The sequence below is a fragment of the Bombina bombina genome, chromosome 6, assembly GCF_027579735.1.
Source record: "Bombina bombina isolate aBomBom1 chromosome 6, aBomBom1.pri, whole genome shotgun sequence".
Classification (NCBI taxonomy): Eukaryota; Metazoa; Chordata; class Amphibia; order Anura; family Bombinatoridae; genus Bombina; species Bombina bombina.
In genome coordinates, this window is record NC_069504.1 from 559,854,089 (window position 1) to 559,878,062 (window position 23,974).

At 39.3% G+C, this 23,974-nt stretch overlaps 1 protein-coding gene across 3 annotated transcripts in view; it reads right to left on the minus strand.

Moving 5' to 3' along the window:
- The window catches only part of ZNF280D (zinc finger protein 280D), a 420,194-nt gene that overhangs the window by 14,559 nt on the left and 381,661 nt on the right, over positions 1-23,974 (minus strand). For all 3 annotated transcript variants that reach the window (XM_053717512.1, XM_053717510.1, XM_053717511.1), the window contains one exon: positions 10,068-10,111. In XM_053717512.1, the coding sequence (XP_053573487.1) occupies positions 10,068-10,111 (44 nt within the window). The remainder of the gene's footprint in view (positions 1-10,067; positions 10,112-23,974) is intronic.

Sequence of the window (23,974 nt, forward strand, 5' to 3'; positions counted from 1 at the left end):
CCCTGACCTTATGCCAGGGGAATCCCCACTCTTGACGCCAGATTAAGTAGGTCCTCCACACCTTATGATAAGACGTGACGAGTGACCGGCGTTCTAGCTTGAATGAGAGTATCAATCACTCTCTCAGAAAAATCTCTCTTGGCTAGGACTAAGCGTTCAATCTCCACGCAGTCAGCATCAGAGAATCTAGATTCTGATGAACAAAGGGACCCTGTTCCAGCCCATCTCTGCGACAAGGTAACCTCCATGGAGGAGATAAGGACATCCCCACCAGATCCACAAACCACATCCTTCGCGGCCACGATGGAGCAATTAGGATCGCTGAAGCTTGCTCCTGCTTGATGCGGGCCACTACCCGAGGTAGAAGTGGTAACGGTGGAAAAATGTAAACTAGTTTGAACCTCCAAGGCACTGCTAATGCATCTATCAGCTCTTCCTGTGGATCCCTGGACCGCGACCCGTATCTAGGTAACTTGGAATTGAGTCGGGACACCATGAGATCTACCTCTGGCGTCCCCCATCTGTTGCAAAATCTCCGCAAACACCTCGGAATGGAGAGACCTTTCCCCGGGATAAAAGGACTGTCTGCTGAGGAAATCCGCTTTCCAGTTGTCCACACCCGGAATGTGGATAGCTGACAGGGAGCAGTTGTAGGCCTCCGCCCATTCCAGAATTTGAGATACTTCCCTCATTGCTAGGGAGCTCCTCATTCTCCCCTGATGGTTGATGTAAGCTAAGTAAGTAATGTAGTCCGATTGGAATCTGATAAATTGGGACAAACCCAGAAGAGGCCAAGCCTTCAGAGCGTTGAAGATCGCTCGAAGTTCCAAAATGTTGATCGGGAGAAGAGATTCCTCTCGAGTCCACCTGCCCTGTGCCTTCCTGGCACCCCAAACGGCTCCCCATCCTGAGAGACGTGCGTCCGTAGTCACAATCTCCCAGGATGGTCTCAAGAAGGATGTCCCTTGGGACAGGCGATCTGGACAGAGCCACCAAGAGAGTGATTCTCTCGACCGGTTGTCCAGAGAAATCTGTTGAGACAAATCCAAGTGGTCGCCGTTCCATTGTCACGGCATGCACAGCTGAAGAGGTATGAGATGGAATGTTATCTATGCTGGACACCATGAGCCCAATTACCTCCATACACCAGGCCACAGATGGCTTTGAGGAGGTCTGAAGGGCAAGACAATTGGAGGTAATTTTGCAACGTCTCTGGTCTGTAAGGAATAGCCTCATGGATAACATAATTTATGTAAGAACTTACCTGATAAATTCATTTTTTTCATATTGGCAAGAGTCCATGAGCTAGTGACATATGGGATATACAATCCTACCAGGAGGGGCAAAGTTTCCCAAACCTCAAAATGCCTATAAATACACCCCTAACCACACCCACAATTCAGTTTAACGATTAGCCAAGCAGTGGGGTGATAAAGAAAAGAGTAGAAAGCATCAACAAAGGAAATTTGGAAATAATTGTGCTTTATACAAAAAATCATAACCACCATAAAAAGGGTGGGCCTCATGGACTCTTGCCAATATGAAAGAAATGAATTTATCAGGTAAGTTCTTACATAAATTATGTTTTCTTTCATGTAATTGGCAAGAGTCCATGAGCTAGTGACATATGGGATATCAATACCCAAGATGTGGAGTCTTCCACTCAAGAGTCACTAGAGAGGGAGGGAATAAAAATAAAAACAGCCATATTCCACTGAAAAAATTAATCCACAACCCAAAAAAAAAAAAAAGTTCATTTTCATTTTTGAAAGAAAAAAAACTTAAAACAAAAGCAGAAGAATCAAACTGAAACAGCTGCCTGAAGAACTTTTCTACCAAAAACTGCTTCAGAAGAAGCAAATACATCAAAACGGTAGAATTTAGTAAATGTATGCAAAGAGGACCAAGTCGCCGCTTTGCAAATCTGATCAACTGAAGCTTCATTCTTAAAAGCCCACGAAGTGGAGACAGATCTAGTAGAATGAGCTGTAATTCTCTGAGGCGGGGCCTGACCCGACTCCAAATAAGCTTGATGAATCAAAAGTTTCAACCAAGAAGCCAAGGAAATAGCAGAAGCCTTCTGACCTTTCCTAGGAGCAGAAAATAAAACAAATAGACTGGAATTCTTCCTGAAATCTTTAGTAGCTTCCACATATTTCAAAGCTCTTACTACATTCAAAGAATGTAAGGATCTCTCCAAAGAATTCTTAGGATTAGGACATAAGGAAGGGACAACAATTTCTCTACTAATGTTGTTAAAATTCACAACCTTAGGTAAAAATTGAAAAGAAGTCCGCAAAACTGCCTTATCCTGATGAAAAATCAGGAAAGGAGACTCACAAGAAAGAGCAGATAGCTCAGAAACTCAGAAACAGTGTATATCAGGAAGTATAGCAATCTTTCTGTGAAAAAAAAAAGAAAGAGTGGAGATTTGACCTTTCAAGGAGCTTGCAGACAAACCCTTATCCAAACCATCCTGAAGAAACTGTAAAATTCTAGGAATTCTAAAAGAATGTCAGGAGAATTTATGAGAAGAACACCATGAAATGTAAGTCTTCCAAACTCTATAATAAATCTTTCTAGAAACAGATTTACGAGCTTGTAACATAGTATTAATCACTGAGTCAGAGAAACCTCTATGACTTAGAACTAAGCGTTCAATTTCCATACCTTCAAATTTAATGATTTGAGATCCTGATGGAAAAACGGACCTTGACATAGTAGGTCCGGCAGTAACGGAAGTGGCCAAGGCGGGAAACTGGACATCCGAACCAGATCCGCATACCAAAACCTGTGTGGCCATGCTGCAGCCACCAGCAACACAAAAGACTTCCATGATGATTTTGGAGATCACTCTTGGAAGGAGAACTATAGGCGGGAAGATGTAAGCAGGATGATAACACCAAGGAAGTGTCAGTGCATCCACTGCTTCTGCCTGAACATCGCTGGACCTGGACAGGTATCTGGGAAGTTTCTTGTTTAGATGAGAGGCCATGAGATCTATCTCTGGAAGACCCCACATCTGAACAATCTGAGAAAACACATAAGGATGGAGAGACCACTCCCCTGGATGTAAAGTCTGGTGGCTGAGATAATCCGCCTCCCAATTGTTTACACCTGGGATATGCACCGCAGAGATTAGACAGGAGCTGGATTCCGCCCAAGCAAGTATCCGAGATACTTCTTTCATAGCTTGGGGACTGTGAGTCCCACCCTGATGATTGACATAAGCCACAGTTGTGACATTGTCTGTCTGAAAACAAATGAACGGTTCTCTCTTTAGCAGAGGCCAAAACTGAAGAGCCCTGAGAATTGCACAGAGTTCTAAAATATTTATTGGTAATCTCGCCTCTTGAGATTTCCAAACCCCTTGTGCTGTCAGAGATCCCCAAACAGCTCCCCAACCTGAAAGACTCGCATCTGTTGACATCACAGTCCAGGTTGGCCGAACAAAAGAAGCCCCTTGAACCAAACGATGGTGATCTAACCACCATGTCAGAGAGTGTCGTACATTGGGATTCAAGGATATTAATTGTGATATCTTTGTATAATCCCTGCACCATTGATTCAGCATGCACATAGCCACTGAAGGGAACGACTGAGACTGAAGGAGCCGGCATGCTGCGACCAATTTTAAACGTCTCTTGTCTGTTAGAGACAGAGTCATGGACACTGAATCTATCTGGAAGCCTAAAAAGGTGACCCTTGTCTGAGGAATCAAGAAACTTTTTGGTAAATTGATCCTCCAACCATGTTTCCGAAGAAACAACACTAGTTGATAAGTGTGAGATTCTGCAGTATGTAAAGACTGAGCTAGTACCAAGATATCGTCCAAATAAGGAAACACTGCAATACCCTGTTCTCCGATTACAGCTAATAGTGCATCCAGAACCTTTGAAAAGATCCTTGGAGATGTTGCTAGGCCAAATGGAAGAGCAACAAATTGGTAATGCTTGTCTAGAAAAGAGAATCTCAGAAACTGATAGTGTTCTGGATGAATCGGAATATGAAGGTATGCATCCTGCAAGTCTATTGTGGACATATAATGTCCTTGCTGAACAAAAGGCAGAATAGTCCTTATAGTCACCATCTTGAAAGTTGGTACTCTTACATAACGATTCAAAATTTTCAGATCCAGAACTGGTCTTAATAAATTTTCTTTCTTTGGTACAATGAATGGGTTTGAATAAAACCCCAAACCTTGTTCCTGAGGAGGAACTGGCATGATTACCCCTGAAGACTCCAGGTTTGAAACACACTTCAGAAAAGCCTGAGCTTTTACTGGATTTACAGGGATGCGTGAGAGAAAAAAATCTTCTCAAAGGAAGTCTTACTTTGAATCCTATTCGATACCCTTGAGAGAAAATGCTCTGAATCCAATGATTTTGGACAGATTTTACCCAAAAATCCTTGAAAAAACTTAATCTGCCCCCTACCAGCTAAGCTGGAATGAGGGCCGCACCTTCATGCGGACTTAGGGGCAGACTTTGGTTTCCTAAATGGCTGGGATTTATTCCAATTTGAGGAAGGCTTCCAATTGGAAGCAGATTCCTTGGAAGGAGGATTGAGTTTTTGTTCCTTATTCTGATGAAAGGAACGAAAACAGTTAAAAGCCTTAGATTTACTCTTAGGTTTTTTATCCTGAGGCAGAAAAACTCCTTTTCCTCCAGTGATAGTTGAAATAATAGAATCCAACTGAGAACCAAATAAATTATTACATTGGAAAGAAAGAGATAGTAATCTAGATTTAGATGTCATATCAACATTCCAAGATTTAAGCCACAAAGCTCTTCTAGCTAATACAGCTAAAGACATGGATCTAACATCAATTTTGATAATATCAAAAATGGCATCACAAATAAAATGATTAGCATGTTGCAGTAAGCGAGTAATGCTAGATATGTCAGGATCCAATTCTCGTTGCGCTAAATTCTCCAACCAAAAAGTTGAGGCAGCCGCAACATCAGCCAAAGAAATAGCAGGTCTGAGAAGATGACCTGAATATAAATAGGCCTTCCTTAGATAAGATTCAAGCTTCCTATCTAAAGGATCCTTAAAGGAAGTACTATCTTCCATAGGAATAGTGGTACGTTTAGCAAGAGTAGAAATAGCCCCATCAACTTTGGGGATTCTTTCCCAAAACTCTATAGATTTTGCTGGTAAAGGATACAAATGTTTAAACCTTGAAGAAGGAATAAAAGAAGTACCTGGCTTATTCCATTCCCTAGAAATCATATCAAAAATAGCCTCAGGAATAGGAAAAACCCCTGGGGAAACCACAGGAGGTTAAAAACAGCATTTAAACGTTTATTAGACGTTTATGAACGTCAATAGGACTGGTTACCTCAATATCCAAAGTAATTAACACTTCTTTTAATAAAGAACGCATATACTCTATTTTAAATAAATAAGTAGATTTGTCAGTGTCAATGTCTGAGGAAGGATCTTCTGAATCAGATAGATCCTCATCAGAAGAGGATAAATTATTATGTTGTTGGTCATTTGAAATTTCATCAGCTAAATGAGAAGTTTCAAAAGACCTTTTACGTTTATTAGAAGGTGGAAATGCAGACAAAGCCTTCAGAATAGAATCAGAAACAAATTCTTTAAAATGTACAGGTATATCATGTACATTAGAAGTTGAAGGAACTGCAACTGGCAATGTACTATTACTGATGGAAACACTATCTGCATGTAAAAGTTTATCATGACAACTATTACAAATGACATTTGGTGGAATAATTTCTACACTTTTACAACAAATGCACTTAGCTTTGGTAGACCCAATGTCAGGCAGCAATGTTCCAGCAGAAACTTCTGAGACAGGATCAGATAGGGACATCTTGCTCAATGTAAGAGAAAAAACAACATATAAAGCAAAATTATCTATTTCCTTATATGACAGTTTCAGGAATGGGAAAAAATGCAAAAGCATAGGCCTCTGATAGAGAAAAAAGCAGGAGGCAAACATCAATGGGGTATTGAAATAATGAAAAAAAATTTGGCGGCAAGTATGACGCACAATAACCGGAAATGACACACTCGCGTCACTAATGACGCCACCGTGTGAAAGGTCTCGGCGTCACGTATGACGCCGAAAATGACGAAGTTGCGTCATGTCATAAACTTATTTTTTGGCGCCAAGAATGACGCAATAAAGTTTAGCATTTGATGCACCCGCGGGCCTAATACCCGCAATAGCAAGAAGTAGTCAATTGAAAAAAAGACTAAACCCCAGGTAAGAAATACATTTCTTAAAATGTTTGAATTCCTCAAATATGAAACTGACCTTCTGCTGAAGGAAATACATGAACCTGACTCATGGCAAATATAAGTACAATACATATATTTAGAACTTTATATAAATGCATAAAGTGCCAAACCATAGCTGAGGTGTCTTAAGTAATAAAAAACATACTTACCAAAAGACACCCATCCACATATAGCAGATAGCCAAACCAGTACTAAAACAGGTATTAGTAGAGGTAATGGTAAACAGAGTATATCGTCGATCTGAAAAGGGAGGTAGGAGATGAATCTCTACGACCGATAACAGAGAACCTATGAATTAGACCCCCATTATGGAAATCATCGTATTCAAATAAGTGATACTCCCTTCACGTCCCTCTGACATTCGCTGTACTCTGTGAGGAATCGGGCTTCAACAATGCTGAGAAGCGCATATCAACGTAGAAATCTTAGCACAAACTTACTTCACCACCTCCATAGGAGGCAAAGTTTGTAAAACTGAATTGTGGGTGTGGTGAGGGGTATATTTATAGGCATTTTGAGGTTTGGGAAACTTTGCCCCTCCTGGTAGTATTGTATATCCCATATGTCACTAGCTCATGGACTCTTGCCAATTACATGAAAGAAATGGAATCTATTATCGTGCCCAGGAATTCCACCCTGGTACTGGGAACCGGAGAACTCTTTCCTAAGTTTATCTTCCATCTATGAGATTAAAGAAGAAGAGCTCTTGAATGGTCTCCTGCCAGCCGGCAGGACGAAGCCTCGACCAGGATCTCGTCCAAGTATGGTGCTACTGCAATACCTCTGGACCTTGCCACCGCGAGCAGAGCCCCCAGAACCTTCGTAAAGACTCTTGGCGCAGTAGTCACACCAAAAGGAAGAGCCACAAACTGAAAGTGCTGGTCCAGAAAGGCGAATCTTAATAACTTGAAGTGATCCTTGTGTATCGGCACATGTAGGTAAGCATTCATCAAGTCTATCGTAGTCATGAACTGTACCTCTTGAACTAAGGGCAGAATAGACCTTATCGTCTCCTTCTTGAACGATGTGACCAACAGAAACTTGTTTAGGCACTTTAGGTCTAGGACCACAAAAAGGTTTGAGTAGTACCCTAGACCTCTCTCTGATAGAGGTACTGGCACAATTACTCCCAGGGAGGAGAGATCCCTCACGCACCCTAGAAAAGCTTCTTTTTTTTCTGGTCTTGAAGATAGGTTTGATAAGAGGAATCTGCCCCTAGGCGGATGAGATTTGAAACCTATCCTGTAACCCTGAGCGATGACCTCTAGAACCCAAGGGTCTTGCACGTCCCCCAACCAAGCCTCCACAAAGAGAGATAGTCTGCCCCCAACACGATCCAATGCCAGATCGGGAGCGGCCCCTTCATGCCGACTTTGTTTCGACGGGCTTCTTGTTCTGCTTGGATTTATTCCAAAATTGAGATGGTTTCCAAGTTCCCTTGGACTGCTCAGGCTTTGCGGAGGGTCCAGGCCTTAAATGGAAGGGAAAGCAATCTAGATATGGAGGTCATGTCTGCAGACCAAGACTTCAGCTAGAGAGCCTTACAGGCTATAACGGAAAAACCTGATGTTTTGGCATTCAGGGGAATAATCTGCATGTTTGCATCACAGATGAAAGTATTAGCTACCCTCAAGGCCTTCATTCTTTCCTGGATCTCGTTGATGGGAGTTTCCACCTCGATCATCTCCGATAGAGAGTTGCACCAATAGGTAGAGGCTTCAGCTACTGCAACGACCGCCGCAGCAGGCTGAAACAAGTACCCTGTGTGCTGAAACATTTTTCTTAATAGAGTTTCTAGCTTCTTATCCATGGGCTCCTTAAACGACGAACTATCCTCAAGCGGGATAGTGATGCGCTTAGCAAGCGTGGAGATAGCTCCATCCACCATAGGGACAGACCCCCACAACTCTATTTGAGAGTCTGGAACAGGGAAACATTTCTTAAAAGAAGGAGAAAAAGAAGATCCAAGTCTCTTCTATTCATTCTTAATAATATTTGCAATCTTTACAGGGACCGGGAAAGTCTGTGGCACCACCCTGTCCTCATAAACCTTGTCATGCTTAGGAAAAGAAGGTTCCTCAGGTAATTTAGGTTCCGGAACCTCTAACGTAGCTAACACTTCCTTTAACAGAAAGCATAAGTGCTCGATTCTAAATCTAAAGTCTGGTTCCGACCCAGAAAGAGCCTCCTCTGAACTATCAGAGGCGTCTTCATCAGCGGATAATCTAGTATCAGATAAATACAACAAATTAGTAGATGACCCCTGGGAAGGATAGCAATATTTGACCTTTCGCTTGCGCTTAGCAGTGCGAGGTAAAGCATTGAAGGCCTGCAGACACTGCCATTTGTAACTGTTCAGAAAAGTCTGGCGGTATGATGGCCCCTCCCGAAGGAGGATTCGCAGTGCATTGGGAGGCTGCATGTGTAGTAGGAGATGATTGCAGGGAACGCACCTCACGGGACGGACACACCTCAGAGGTGGACGGCTCAGTGGTACTAAAACATCTTTGTCTTTTTAGATATAATTACCTTATCGAGCCATGTGGAATATAGTTGAGCAGGCGGGTTAGCGCTGCGGAACCTGTTGGTGCTCTACAAATACCTGATAATAATAATAATAACAACAATAATAATATTCTCACAATAAAAACAGGTATTAGAGTTAGGAAAAGAGGGAGTACCCTCTAACGCATCAGAGTCCTCCATAGCTTGCGCTTTAAAGATGGACAATAGAACAAGATAAATGGCACCTTTATACCCCCCAATGGCCGGGGCACTCACCACCTCCTATGACCCAGGCCCCACAGAGAAACCGCTTCTTCTCCTGTAAACCGCACGGTCAGGAAAAAGAAAGTCAATGAGACCACACCCGGTCACATGAAGTGCCAAGCAGGACCGCTCCTGCTCCAGGAGAGAAACACACCAAAAATAACAGGCCGCACAGTTATCTCAAAAACTAAAGTATAACCTAAATGGTTCTACATCTGCCTGAGCCTCATCTCTCACATATTGCAGCATAAAACATAATAAAGCATGTTATGTATAACTTCAATAACCTCCTTCCGGAGATATTAACCCTTGATTCCATACAGATAAAGGAGTCACACTGTGACCCTGTCTTCTTACGTTATCATAAAATGAAACTATCTTACCGGAATCTCTGCCGTGGAAAAGACACACAGCCTCTCAAGTTTGACAGTCTTAAAGCATCGCACCTGACATGGACTTGAGTGATTGAAGCAGGCAGTGAAACTCGTCAACACTGATTGCTTAGGAGCTGTTAATACGAGTCTGGATGGTTTCGCAGAAAGACTCTCCCTGCATCTCCAGACCCTAACATTCGTCAATGCTCTCACTGAGAGGCTGACAAGACTACTTTAGACTCAAGTTCCATACTGAAGAGAACTACCCTACATAAGAGACTACTCCAAATCTTCCGACACTTCTCTGCCATCCTCCTGTGACGAAAGACAAAGAATGACTGGGGGATGAGGGGAGTGGGGGAGGTATTTAAGCCTTTGGCTGGGGTGTCTTTGCCTCCTCCTGGTGGCCAGGTTCTGTATTCCCACAAGTAAGGACTGAAGCCATGAACTCTCGTCATATTAAGATGGAAACAGGCAATAAAAAGCCATAAGACTTAAAAATATAGTGTTTGTAGAGTTTAAATCCGTGATTACCTTGCACATGACTGCCTGGTACTAGTCGGATTTTCATAATGTTTCCCATTATTGTTTACTTGCAATGAACTGATCTCTAGTAAAGAAAAAACACTTTAGGAATAACTTTATATTTACCTTTTATTTGTCACTCCTGCCACATCTGCACCATTTTTATGTTTCTATAAACATGAAAGCAATTAGGGAAAAATTAGTAATTGCATTATTTTGCACAAACTTATGAAGCTGCACTTAAAGTTATAGTAACTCCTAGCTTTCTGAAACGCTAGGATTTACCAGTGCAACAGATAATAGGGAATTTTCGTCATCAAATATAAATTACTTCATGCTAAAAGTTCCTTTACTTGTCTGAAGCGTTTGCCACGCTGAGCGCCTCAGGCCGCCTGCAGCAGAATGCTATTTTTCAATGAGGTGATGTTTACACCTCTTAGTCAATAGCTGTGCGGGCCCAGCTGACATTATGCCGGATAGCTAGCACACTATTGGCTAAGACCACCTCAGTGATAAAATAGCGTTCTGCCATGGGCGGTCTGAGGCGCTCAGCGCGGCGAACGCTGCCAACAAACAAATAAAGGAACTTTCAGCATGAAGTATTTGTTGCATTGGTAAATCCTAGTGTTTCTAGACTTTACTATCACTTTAATATCCACCATTCCTAATTAAGTCAGTAAAATGGATATAGGTGCGACTCTAAATTAAATAAAATATATTACCAACATACATTCAAATTCATAAAATAGCATGAAACAAGAATAAAAAAAAAAACAGTGACTATTTTTTCCTGTGTAATCACAGTTCTATTTTCACCAACTTTTAGGTAAACACAAAACATTACACTGATGCTAAATATCTAATTTTCTGAAGGTTACAAAAAACAAAATATAAACAAATAATAAACCAATACCAAAAGTTATATTGCAACATTTAAAGTCACTGAGCTCTTCAACACATCCCATTATACCGCCTATGTGCTGTATTTTATCCACCAGTTACCAATGGGTGTGGCTGAAACAACTATTAGTAGGGGTAGCCACTATACATGAGCAGTTTCTGATATCCAGCATTCATTTGTATGAACGAATGCCAAATACTACCACAGGCAGCAACATTTTGCTTGATGTATATAGTGATCACTAGTGGGTTAGCTCTAATGACACAAATTGACATTAATATTTCAGTAGACTAGAATGTTGTGCAATACAGAATAATTATAGACTGGTGATTTGGTAAATTTCTGAATTCAGAAAAGAATTACACCTAATTACCTAAAGACTTGCCTTTTTTTCTGAAGTTATTACAAAGAGGCTTACCAAGACCCAACAGCTACCTTAAAGGTCTCACTCAAGCATTATTATTTTTTTTAAAAAATTTTTTAAGGGATGATGAACTTACATTTTATTGAGTCTTACAAATTCAGTTAATTACATATACTTATGCTCTGTATACTTATGCAATATTTAATATACAATGCAGATAAAATGTATTGCTGCCATTTAAGTCCCCATGCTTGCTGGGAATTTCTGTTTAACAATTTCAACTTAAGTTTTTTTTTGTTTTGTTTTTAAATAATTTTTATTGAGGTTAAATATGTAATACAACACACAAATTATATTTCGGGTGTCATATACATATACAAAGAAAGAAAGAACATATCAATCGTATTGCCACAATATATAGTCAAATCTGTTACGTCACATTTATGCAAAATATACTAGAAATAAACCTCACATTTTCTGTTTTTTCTTTGATTCTGTATAATAGCATAAAAAGAATAAACATGTAGTAATGTACACTATATATATAGGATATAAAAAATATAAACTTTTTAAGCTTTTTTTTAAACTTTTGATACTTTTGAAACCCAGAATAATGTAATAGATGAACAGCAAATTGTGACTTACAATATATAGAAACTAACAATGTTAGGACCAGTCAACACAGTAGATTTGCATAATCAACAAATGCAGGATAACAAGACAATGCAATAGCACTTAGTCTGAACTTCAAATAAGTAGTAGATTTTTTTTCTGACAATTATAAAAGTTTTGTCTATTTTGAATCCCCTTTACCATGTGACAGCCATCAGCCAACCACAAATGCATGCACGTACCATGTGACAGCCATTCACAAATGCATACACACTTATTCTTGCACATGCTCAGTAGGAGCTGGTGACTCAAAGTTTAAATATAAAAAGACTGTGCACATTTAGTTAAAGGAAGTAAATTGGAAAGTTGTTTTAAATGGCATGCTCTATCTGAATAATGAAAGTTTAATTTTGATTGAGTGTCCCTTTAAGTTAGAATGTACCTGAGCCACCTGATTCTGGGTAGTTAGGAAGAGATGAATTTTAAGTGCGGTATGTTTCAAGGGAAACCGCGCGAGAATGCTCTGGCATAATCACATAATGCCAGCGTTCTATATATATGGGGGAGGGGGGGGGCGGAGAATAATCATGAATTTTCTTAGTTGGTAATAAGAGCCTTTGAATATATAACTTCTCTATAGGTGCTCATGTTGAGTTAAACTAGTGGAACATAGAGGAGAGTGGTATATATATATATATATATATATATATATATATATATATATATATATATATATATATATATATAAACACACACACACACACATGTATACCTATCGGGAAACACTATTGAGCAATTAATGAGTATTAATGAGTATTAAACTGGAGACCACCAGTGTAAAAAAAAAGAGGCAGGTTATTGTTCCAAAATTCGGCTATATACCCCTGCTGGAACCGTAAGAGAATATAACATACACAAACAGCAGCCAGCAAACCACTATAACCATCTTGAAGTCTACTGCGGAAATAATTAATTATAAAAGCAACAGTGAAACAATAAAGGGCTCTAAATTAAAACCTTGCTGCATACATATAAGCTGATGAGAAAGAATCAGTCCAAGCATCAGTCAGTCTCCCTGGTCACCATGTATAACGTATATGTAGCAAGATGAGTCATCAGCCTATCAAACAGGAAGTATTTTGATAAAACCAGTTATAACCTAATATGTTTAGGGTGTATATAAAAGTTTTGTTTTCACACTCCAGTATTCTCGTTTTCAAATTCCTTATAAACTATATTTACATTTGTGATGGTGAACTTGCAACGTGTATAGGCCAACCTTGAACTATTACTAATCCGTCCAACCAAATTAGTAGTGAGAAGAGATTTAACCATCTATAATTCTACAATAGTATAACTTGTTCAACCATCTTTAATTCTACAATAGTATAACTTGTTCAAGCATGTCAGTAGACCGATAATTATTTGTTATAAACTACAGATATATTGGTAGTAACTAAAGCTTTGTGTTCTAAAGCTAGGTGGCTTTCCACATGAAGTAGATATCATCTGAGAAATAGGAGGGCAATAACCAAAGCCTATATAGAGAGTATAAAAACTTAACCAATAGGGCAATAGCAAGATCTTGTATTTATGGTAAAAAAGAGCTTCCTTTTAGTCGCAGAGGGGTCAAACCCACTTATTAGCTGCATCGCCAACGAAGCACATTCCAATGGCTCAGACTTAAGCAAATTGCCATTTCTACAAAACAGGCCAACTAGTGATGTATATGACTGTTCAATAACCTTATGTAACTAATCAGATAACGTTTAACATAAAACAACAGTGATGCTAAGACACAGTGCTAGATTCATTCCATCAATGGCACAAATAGAAAAACTCAAACACAATCTTAAAAAAAAATTAAAAAAAAAAAAATTTGCCAAGGCTGGAAACAAATCTATATAATCTTATGGCGATTTATCATCTAGAAGTGATGTACTCAGGATTGAGAACACATAGTAATGTTAACTTAAAACATAAATACTTAAGGTATATGTTAGCGAGGTGCTTTGTGAAACTTAACCATTTTAGGATAGAACCGATGCCAGAGGGCTGTATATTAAATTTAAGCCTATTCCAAATATGTTGGTGAGCTTGAATGAAACACAGGAACTGCATCAAGCATTAAAATTTGATGTGCCAATCTGATTTTGTATGTGGTTTCCAAGGGTCAACATAAATTCTGCATTCATTCTGTAAATACTTTTCTATATGTCTTCATTAGTGCAATAAATCTTATAAAAAGTGGAATGGCGAAGCTATATATTATATGTGCTCAAAATTTTTTCTTATAAGTTCACAATTTTTACGATGGATGAGAGGGAACAGTGTTTATATACAAGGTAATCACAGAGGTAAAAAGTGTACTTAACCCCTTAATGACCACATCCCTTTTAAATTTTCTGTCCGTTTGGGACCAGGGCTATTTTTACATTTCTGCAGTGTTTGTGTTTAGCTGTAATTTTCCTCTTACTCGTTTACTGTACCCACACATATTATAAACTGTTTTTCTCGCCATTAAATGGACTTTCTAAAGATACCATTATTTTCATCAAATCTTATCATTTATGAGGAAAAAATGGAAAAAAACATAATTTATGTAAGAATTTACCTGATAAATTAATTTCTTTCATATTGGCAAGAGTCCATGAGCTAGTGACGTATGGGATATACATTCCTACCAAGAGGGGCAAAGTTTCCCAAACCTCAAAATGCCTATAAATACACCCCCACCACACCCACAATTCAGTTTAACGAATAGCCAAGAAGTGGGGTGATAAGAAAGGAGCGAAAGCATCAACAAGGAATTGGAATAATTGTGCTTTACACAAAAAAATCATAACCACCATAAAAAGGGTGGGTCTCATGGACTGTTGCCAATATGAAAGAAATTAATTTATCAGGTAAATTCTTACATAAATTATGTTTTCTTTCATGTAATTGGCAAGAGTCCAAGAACTAGTGACGAATGGGATAGCAAATACCGAAGATGTGGAACTCCACGCAAGAGTCACTAGAGAGGGAGGGATAAAAATAAAGACAGCCAATTCCGCTGAAAAATTAATCCACAACCCAAATCAAAAGTTTTAATCTTATAATGAAAAAAACTGAAATTATAAGCAGAAGAATCAAACTGAAACAGTTGCCTGAAGTACTTTTCTACCAAAAACTGCTTCTGAACAAGAGAAAACATCAAAATGGTAGAATTTAGTAAAAGTATGCAAAGAAGACCAAGTTGCTGCTTTGCAAATCTGATCAACAGAAGCTTCATTCTTAAAAGCCCAGGAAGTGGAAACTGACCTAGTAGAATGAGCCGTAATCCTCTGAGGCGGGGATTTATCAGACTCCAAATAAGCATAATGAATCAAAAGCTTTAACCAAGATGCCAAAGAAACGGCAGAAGCCTTCTGACCTTTCCTAGAACCAGAAAAGATAACAGACTAGAAGTCTTTCTGAAATCTTTAGTAGCTTCAACATAATATTTCAAAGCTCTTACCACATCCAAAGAATGTAAAGATCTCTCCAGAGAATTCTTAGGATTAGGACACAAGGAAAGGACAACAATTTCTCTACTTATGTTGTTGGAATTCACAACTTTAGGTAAAAATTTAAATAAAGTCCGCAAAACCGCCTTATCCTGATGAAAAATCAGAAAAGGAGACTCACAAGAAAGAGCAGATAATTCAGAAACTCTTCTAGCAGAAGAGATGGCCAAAAGGAACAATACTTTGCAAGAAAGTAATTTAATGTCCAGAGAATGCATAGGCTCAAACGGAGGAGCCTGTAAAGCCCTCAAAACCAAATTAAGACTCCAAGGAGGAGAGATCGACTTAATGACAGGCTTGATACAAACCAAAGTCTGTACAAAACAATGAATATCAGGAAGATTAGCAATTTTTCTGTGGAACAGAACAGAAAGAGCAGAGATTTGTCCTTTCAAGGAACTTGCAGACAAACCCTTATCTAAACCATCCTGAAGAAATTGTAAAATTCTAGGAATTCTAAAAGAATGCCAAGAGAATTTATGAGAAGAACACCATGAAATGCAAGTCTTCCAAACTCGGTAATAAATCTTTCTAGACACAGATTTACGAGCCTGCAACATAGTATTAATCAGCGAGTCAGAGAAACCTCTATGACTAAGCACTAAGTGTTTAATCTCCATACCTTAAAATTTAATGATTTGAGATCCTGATGGAAAAATGGGCCTTGAGATAGAAGGTCTGGCCTTAACGGAAGTGGCCAAGGTTGGCAACTGGACATCTGAACAAGATCCGCATACCAAAACCTGTGTGGCCATGCTGGAGCCACCAGCAGAACAAACGAACGCTCCATTATGATTTTGGAAATCACTCTTGAAAGAAGAACTAGAGGCGGAAAGATATAAGCAGGTTGATAACTCCAAGGAAGTGTCAACGCATCCACTGCTTCCGCCTAAGGATCCCTGGACCTGGACAGATACCTGGGAAGTTTCCTGTTTAGATGAGAAGCCATCAGATCTATTTCTAGAAGCCCCCACATATGAACAATCTGAAAAAACACATCTGGGTGAAGAGACCCCTCTCCCGGATGTAAAGTCTGGCGACTGAGATAATCCGCTTCCCAATTGTCTATACCTGAGATATGGACCGCAGAAATTAGACAGGAGCTGGATTCCGCCCATGCAAGTATCCGAGACACTTCTTTCATAACTTAAGCACTGTGAGTCCCATCTTGATGATTGACATATGCCACAGTTGTGACATTGTCTATCTGAAAACAAATAAACGGCTCTCTCTTCAGAAGAGGCCAAAACTGAAGAGCTCTGAGAATCACACGGAGTTCCAAAATATTGATTGGTAATCTCGCCTCTTGAGATTTCCAAACCCCCTGCGCTGTCAGAGATCCCCAGACAGCTCCCCAACCTGAAAGACTCGCATCTGTTGTGATCACAGTCCAGGCTGGACGAACAAAAGAGGCCCCTTGAACTAAACGATGGTGATCTAACCACCAAGTCAGAGATAGTCAAACATTGGGATTTAAGGATATTAATTGTTATATCTTTGTATAATCCCTGCACCATTGGTTCAGCATACAAAGCTGAAGAGGTCTCATGTGAAAACGAGCAAAGGGGATCGCGTCCAATGCTGCAGTCATGAGACCTAAAACCTCCATGCACATAGCTACTGAAAGGAATGATTGAGACTGAAGGTTCCGACAAGCTGCAACCAATTTCAGACTCCTCTTGTCTGTTAGAGACAAAGTCATGGATACTGAATCTATTTGGAAACCTAAAAAGGTTACCCTTGTCTGAGGAATCAAATAACTTTTTGGTAAATTGATCCTCCAACCATGTCTTTGAAGAAACAACACTAGTTGATTCGTGTGAGATTCTGCAGAACGTAAAGACTGAGCAAGTACCAAGATATCGCCCAAATAAGGAAACACTGCAATACCCCGCTCTCTGATTACAGAGAGTAGGGCACCGAGAACCTTTGAAAAGATCCTTGGAGCTGTTGCTAGGCCAAAAAGAAGAGCAACAAATTGGTAATGCTTGTCTAGAAAAGAGAATCTCAGGAACTGATAGTGATCTGGATGAATCAGAATATGAAGATATGCATCCTGTAAGTCTATTGTAGACATATAATGCCCTTGCTGAACAAAAGGCAGAATAGTCCTTATAGTCACCATTTTGAATGTAGGTATTCTTACATAACGATTAAAAATTTTTAGATCCAGAACTGGTCTGAAAAAATTCTCCTTCTTTGGAACAATGAACAGATTTGAATAAAACCCCGGATCCCGTTCCTGAAAAGGAACTGGCACAATTACCCCAGATAACTCCAGGTCTGAAACACACTTCAGGAAAGCCTGAGCCTTTACTGGGTTCACTGGAATGCGTGAGAGAAAGAAACTTCTCACAGGCGGTCTTACTTTGAAACCTATTCTGTACCCTTGAGAAACAATGTTCTGAATCCAATGATTTTGGATTGAATTGATCCAAACATCCTTGTAAAATCTTAATCTGCACCCTACCAGCTGCGCTGGAATGAGGGCCGCACCTTCATGCAGACTTTGGGGCTGATTTAGATCTTTTAAATGGCTTGGATTTATTCCAGACTGGAGAAGGCTTCCAATTGGAAACCGTTCCCTTAGGGGAAGGGTCAGGTTTCTGTTCCTTATTTTGATGAAAGGAACGAAAACGGTTAGCAGCCTTAAATTTGCCCTTAGATTTTTTATCCTAAGGCAAAAAAGCTCCCTTCCCCCCAGTGACAGTTGAAATAATAGAATCCAAAGAGAGAGATAGCAACGTTGATTTAGAAGTCATATCAGCATTCCAAGATTTAAGCCATAAAGCTCTTCTAGCTAATATAGCTAAAGACATATATCTGACATAAATTCTAATGATATCAAAAATGGCATCACAAATGAAATTGCATGTTGAATTAGCTTAACAATGCTATACACATTATGATCTGGTACTTGTTGTGCTAAAGTTTCCAACCAAAAAGTTGAAGCACCAGCAACATCAGCCAAAGAAATAGCAGGCCTAAGAAGATGACCTGAACATAAATAAGCCTTCCTTAGATAAGATTCAAGTTTCCTATCTAAAGGATCTTTAAAAGAAGTACTATCTGCCGTAGGAATAGTAGTACGTTGAGCAAGAGTAGAGATGGCCCCATCAACTTTGGGGATCTTTTCCCAAAACTCCAATCTATCAGTCGGCAAAGGATACAGTTTCTTAAACCTTGAAGGAGGAGTAAAAGAAGTACCCAGTCTATTCCATTCCCTAGAAATTACATCTGAAATAGCATCAGGGACTGGAAAACCTCTGGAATAACTACGAGGTTTAAAAACCGAATTTAAACATTTACTGGTTTTAATATCAAGAGGACTAGTCTCCTCCATATCTAAAGCAATCAACACCTCTTTTAATAAGGAACGAATATACTCCATTTTAAATAAGTATGAAGATTTGTCAGTGTCAATATCTGAGGCAGAATTTTCTGAACCAGATAGATCCTCATCAGAGATAGATAAATCAGAATGCGGTCGGTCATTTAAAAATTCATCATTTTTATGAGAAGATTTAAAAGACCTCTTACGTTTATTATAAGGTGGTATAACAGACAAATCCTTCTGAATGGAATTAGAAACAAATTCTCTCACATAAACAGGAATATCCTGAGCATTAGATGTTGAAGGAACAACAACAGGTAATGGATTACTACTAATGGAAATATTGTCTGCATTTGAAAGTTTATCAAGACAACTAACACAAACTACAGCCGGAGGAACAGTTACCACAAGTTTACAACAAATGCACTTAGCTTTGTTATAACCAACACCAGGCAGCAGGATTCCAATAGTAGATTCTGAGACAGGGTCAGAATGAGACATCTTGCAATATGTAATAGAAAAAATAACATATAAAGCAAAATTATCAATTTCCTTATATGACAGTTTCAGGAATGGGAAAAAATGCAAACAAAATAAGCCTCTGGAAACCAGAAGCAAAATGAAATAAAGACTTAAATAATGTCAAAAATCTGGCGCCAAGTATGATGCCCACAACTGACAAAATATTTTTTGGCGCCAAGAACGTCTGCAACAAACACTAGCGTCAGATGACACAACTACGTGAAAACTCTCAGTGCCAACTAAGACGCCGGAAATGACGAAATTACGTCAACAAACGTAATTCTCACGCCAAAATAGAATGACGCAATAAATTATAGCATTTTGCGCTCCCGCTCAGGTGAGAATTTTTATATATATATATATATATATATATATATATATATATATATATGCATTTCCCAAAATGAAACTGACAGTCTGCAAAAAGGAAATATACTGATTAACCTGAATCATGGCAAATATAAGTACAAAACATATATTTAGAACTTTACATATAAAGTGCCAAACCATAGCTGAGAGTGTCTTAAATAAAAGAAAACATACTAACCAAAAGACACTCATCTACATAAAGTAGATAGCCAAACCAGTACTGAAACGAGAATCAGTAGAGGTAATGGTATATAAGAGTATATCGTCGATCTGAAAAGGGAGGCAGGAGATGAATCTCTACGACCGATAACAGAGAACCTATGAAATAGATCCCCGTTAGGATGACCATTGTATTAAATAGGTAATACTCCCTTCACATCCCTCTGTCATTCACTGCACTCTGAGAGGAATCAGGCTTCAACAATGCTGAGAAGCGCATATCAACGTAGAAATCTAGCACAAACTTACTTCACCACCTCCATAGGAGGCAAAGTTTGTAAAACTGAATTGTGGGTATGGTGGGGGTGTATTTATAGGCATTTTGAGGTTTGGGAAACTTTGCCCCTCCTGGTAGGAATGTATATCCCATACGTGACTAGCTCATGGACTCTTTTCACAAATTTGTTCACAAACTTTAGGTTTCTCACTGAAATTATTTACAAACAGCTTGTGCAATTATGGCATAAATGGTTGTAAGTTTTTATCTGGGATCCCCTTTGTTCAGAAATAGCAGACATATATAGCTTTGACGTTGCTTTTTGGTAATTAGAAGGCCGCTAAATGCCACTGCGCACCACATGTGTATTATGCCCAGCAGTGAAGGGGTTAATTAGGGAGCATGTAGGGAGTTTTTTGGGGTAATTTTAGCTTTAGTGTAGTAGACAACCCAAAGTATTGATCTAGGCCCATTTTGGTATATTTCATGCCACCATTTCACCGCCAAATGCGATCAAATAAAAAAAAAAACGTTACATTTTTCCAAATTTTATGCTTCTCACTGAAATCATTTACAAACATTTTATGCAATTATGGCATAAATGGTTGTAAGTTTTTATCTGGGATCCCCTTTGTTCAGAAATAGCAGACATATATCGCTTTGGCGTTGCTTTTTGGTAATTAGAAGGCCGCTAAATGCTGCTGCGCACCACACGTGTATTATGTTCAGCAGTGCAGGGGTTAATTAGGGAGCTTGTAGGGTTAATTTTAGCTTTAGTGTAGTAGACAACCCCAAGTATTGATCTAGGCCCATTTTGGTATATTTCATGCCACCATTTCACCGCCAAATGCGATCAAATAAAAAAAAATTGTTCACTTTTCACAAACTTTAGGTTTCTCACTGAAATTATTTACAAACAGCTTGTGCAATTATGGCACAATTGGTTGTAAATGCTTCTCTGAGATCCCCTTTGTTCAGAAATAGCAGACATATATGGCTTTGGTGTTGCTTTTTGGTAATTAGAAGGCCGCTAAATGCCACTGCGCACAACACGTGAATTATGGTCAGCAGTGAAGGGGTTAATTAGGTAGCTTGTAGGGAGCTTGCTGGGTTAATTTTAGCTTTAGTGTAGAGATCAGCCTCCCACCTGACACATCACACCCCTGATCCCTCCCAAAGAGCACTCTTCCCTCCCCCACCCCACAATTGTCCCCACCATCTTAAGTACTGGCAGAAAGTCTGCCAGTACTAAAATAAAAAAACATAATTTATGTAAGAACTTACCTGATAAATTCATTTCTTTAATATTAGCAAGAGTCCATGAGCTAGTGACGTATGGGATATACATTCCTACCAGGAGGGGCAAAGTTTCCCAAACCTCAAAATGCCTATAAATACACCCCTCACCACACCCACAAATCAGTTTAACGCATAGCCAAGAAGTGGGGTGACAAGAAAAAGGTGCGAAAGCATAAAAAATAAGGAATTGGAATAATTGTGCTTTATACAAAAAAATCATAACCACCACAAAAAAGGTTGGGCCTCATGGACTCTTGCTAATATGAAAGAAATTAATTTATCAGGTAAGTTCTTACATAAATTATGTTTTCTTTCATGTAATTAGCAAGAGTCCATGAGCTAGTGACGTATGGGATAATGACTACCCAAGATGTGGATCTTCCACGCAAGAGTCACTAGAGAGGGAGGGATAAAATAAAGACAGCCAATTCCGCTGAAAAATAATCCACACCCAAAATAAAGTTTAAATCTTATAATGAAAAAAAAATGAAATTATATGCAGAAGAATCAAATTGAAACAGCTGCCTGAAGTACTTTTCTACCAAAAACTGCTTCAGAAGAAGAAAACACATCAAAATGGTAGAATTTAGTAAAAGTATGCAAAGAAGACCAAGTTACTGCTTTGCAAATCTGATCAACCGAAGCTTCATTCCTAAACGCCCAGGAAGTAGAAACTGACCTAGTAGAATGAGCTGTAATCCTTTGAGGCGGAGTTTTACCTGACTCGACATAAGCATGATGAAATAAAGATTTCAACCAAGATGCCAAAGAAATGGCAGAGGCCTTCTGACCTTTCCTAGAACCAGAAAAGATAACAAATAGACTAGAAGTCTTTCGGAAACTCTTAGTAGCTTCAACATAATATTTCAAAGCTCTAACTACATCCAAAGAATGCAATGATCTCTCCTTAGAATTCTTAGGATTAGGACATAATGAAGGAACCACAATTTCTCTACTAATGTTGTTAAAATTCACAACCTTAGGTAAAAATTTAAAAGAAGTTCGCAACACCGCCTTATCCTGATGAAAAATCAGAAAAGGAGACTCACAAGAAAGAGCAGATATTTCAGAAACTCTTCTAGCAGAAGAGATGGTCAAAAGAAACAAAACTTTCCAAGAAAGTAATTAATGTCCAATGAATGCATAGGTTCAAACGGAGGAGCTTGAAGAGCCCCCAGAACCAAATTCAAACTCCAAGGAGGAGAAATTGACTTAATGACAGGTTTTATACGAACCAAAGCTTGTACAAAACAAAGAATATCAGGAAGATTAGCAATCTTTCTGTGAAAAAGAACAGAAAGAGCAGAGATTTGTCCTTTCAAGGAACTTGCAGACAAACCTTTATCCAAACCATCCTGAAGAAACTGAAAAATTCTCGGAATTCTAAAAGAATGCCAGGAAAAATGATGAGAAAGACACCAAGAAATAAAAGTCTTCCAGACTCTATAATATATCTCCCTAGATACAGATTTACGAGCCTGTAACATAGTATTAATCACAGAGTCAGAGAAACCTCTTTGACTAAGAATCAAACGTTCAATCTCCATACCTTTAAATTTAAGGATTTGAGATCCTGAGGGAAAAAAAGGACCTTGCGACAGAAAGTCTGGTCTTAACGGAAGAGTCCACGGTTGGCAAGAGGCCATCCAGACAAAATCTGCATACCAAAACCTGTGAGGCCATGCTGGAGCCACCAGCAGAACAAACGAGCATTCCTTCAGAATCTTGGAGATTACTCTTGGAAGAAGAACTAGAGGCGGAAAGATATAGGCAGGATGATACTTCCAAGGAAGTGACAATGCATCCACTGCTTCCGCTTGAGGATCCCTGGACCTGGGAAGTTTCTTGTTTAGATGAGAAGCCATCAGATCTATTTCTGGAAGTCCCCATATTGAACAATCTGAAGAAATACCTCTGGGTGAAGAGACCATTCGCCCGGATGTAACGTTTGGCGATTGAGATAATCCGCTTCCCAATTGTCTATACCTGGGATATGAACCGCAGAAACTAGACAGGAGCTGGATTCCGCCCATACCAGTATCCGAGATACTTCTTTCATAGCCAGAGGACTGCGAGTCCCTCCTTGATGATTGATGTATGCCACAGTTGTGACATTGTCTGTCTGAAAACAAATGAACGATTCTCTCTTTAGAAGAGGCCATGACTGAAGAGCTCTGAAAATTGCACGGAGTTCCAAAAATGTTGATTGGTAATCTCACCTCCTGAGATTCCCAAACCCCTTGTGCTGTCAGAAACCCCCATACAGCTCCCCAACCTGTCAGATTTGCATCTGTTGATCATAGTCTAGTTGGAGGAACAAAAAAAAGCCCCCTGAACTATACGATGGTGATCTGTCCACCACGTCAGAGAGTGTCGAACAATCGGTTTTAAAGATAATAATTGAGATATCTTTGTAAAATCCCTGCACCACTAGTTCAGCATACAGAGCTGAAGAGGTCGCATGTGAAAACGAGCAAAGGGAATCGCGTCCAATGCAGCAGTCATAAGACCTAGAATTTCCATGCATAAGACTACCGAAGGGAATGATTGAGACTGAAGGTTTCGATAAGCTGAAACCAATTTCAGACGCCTCTTGTCCGTCAGAGACAGAATCAAGAACACTGAATCTATCAGGAAACCTAAAAAGG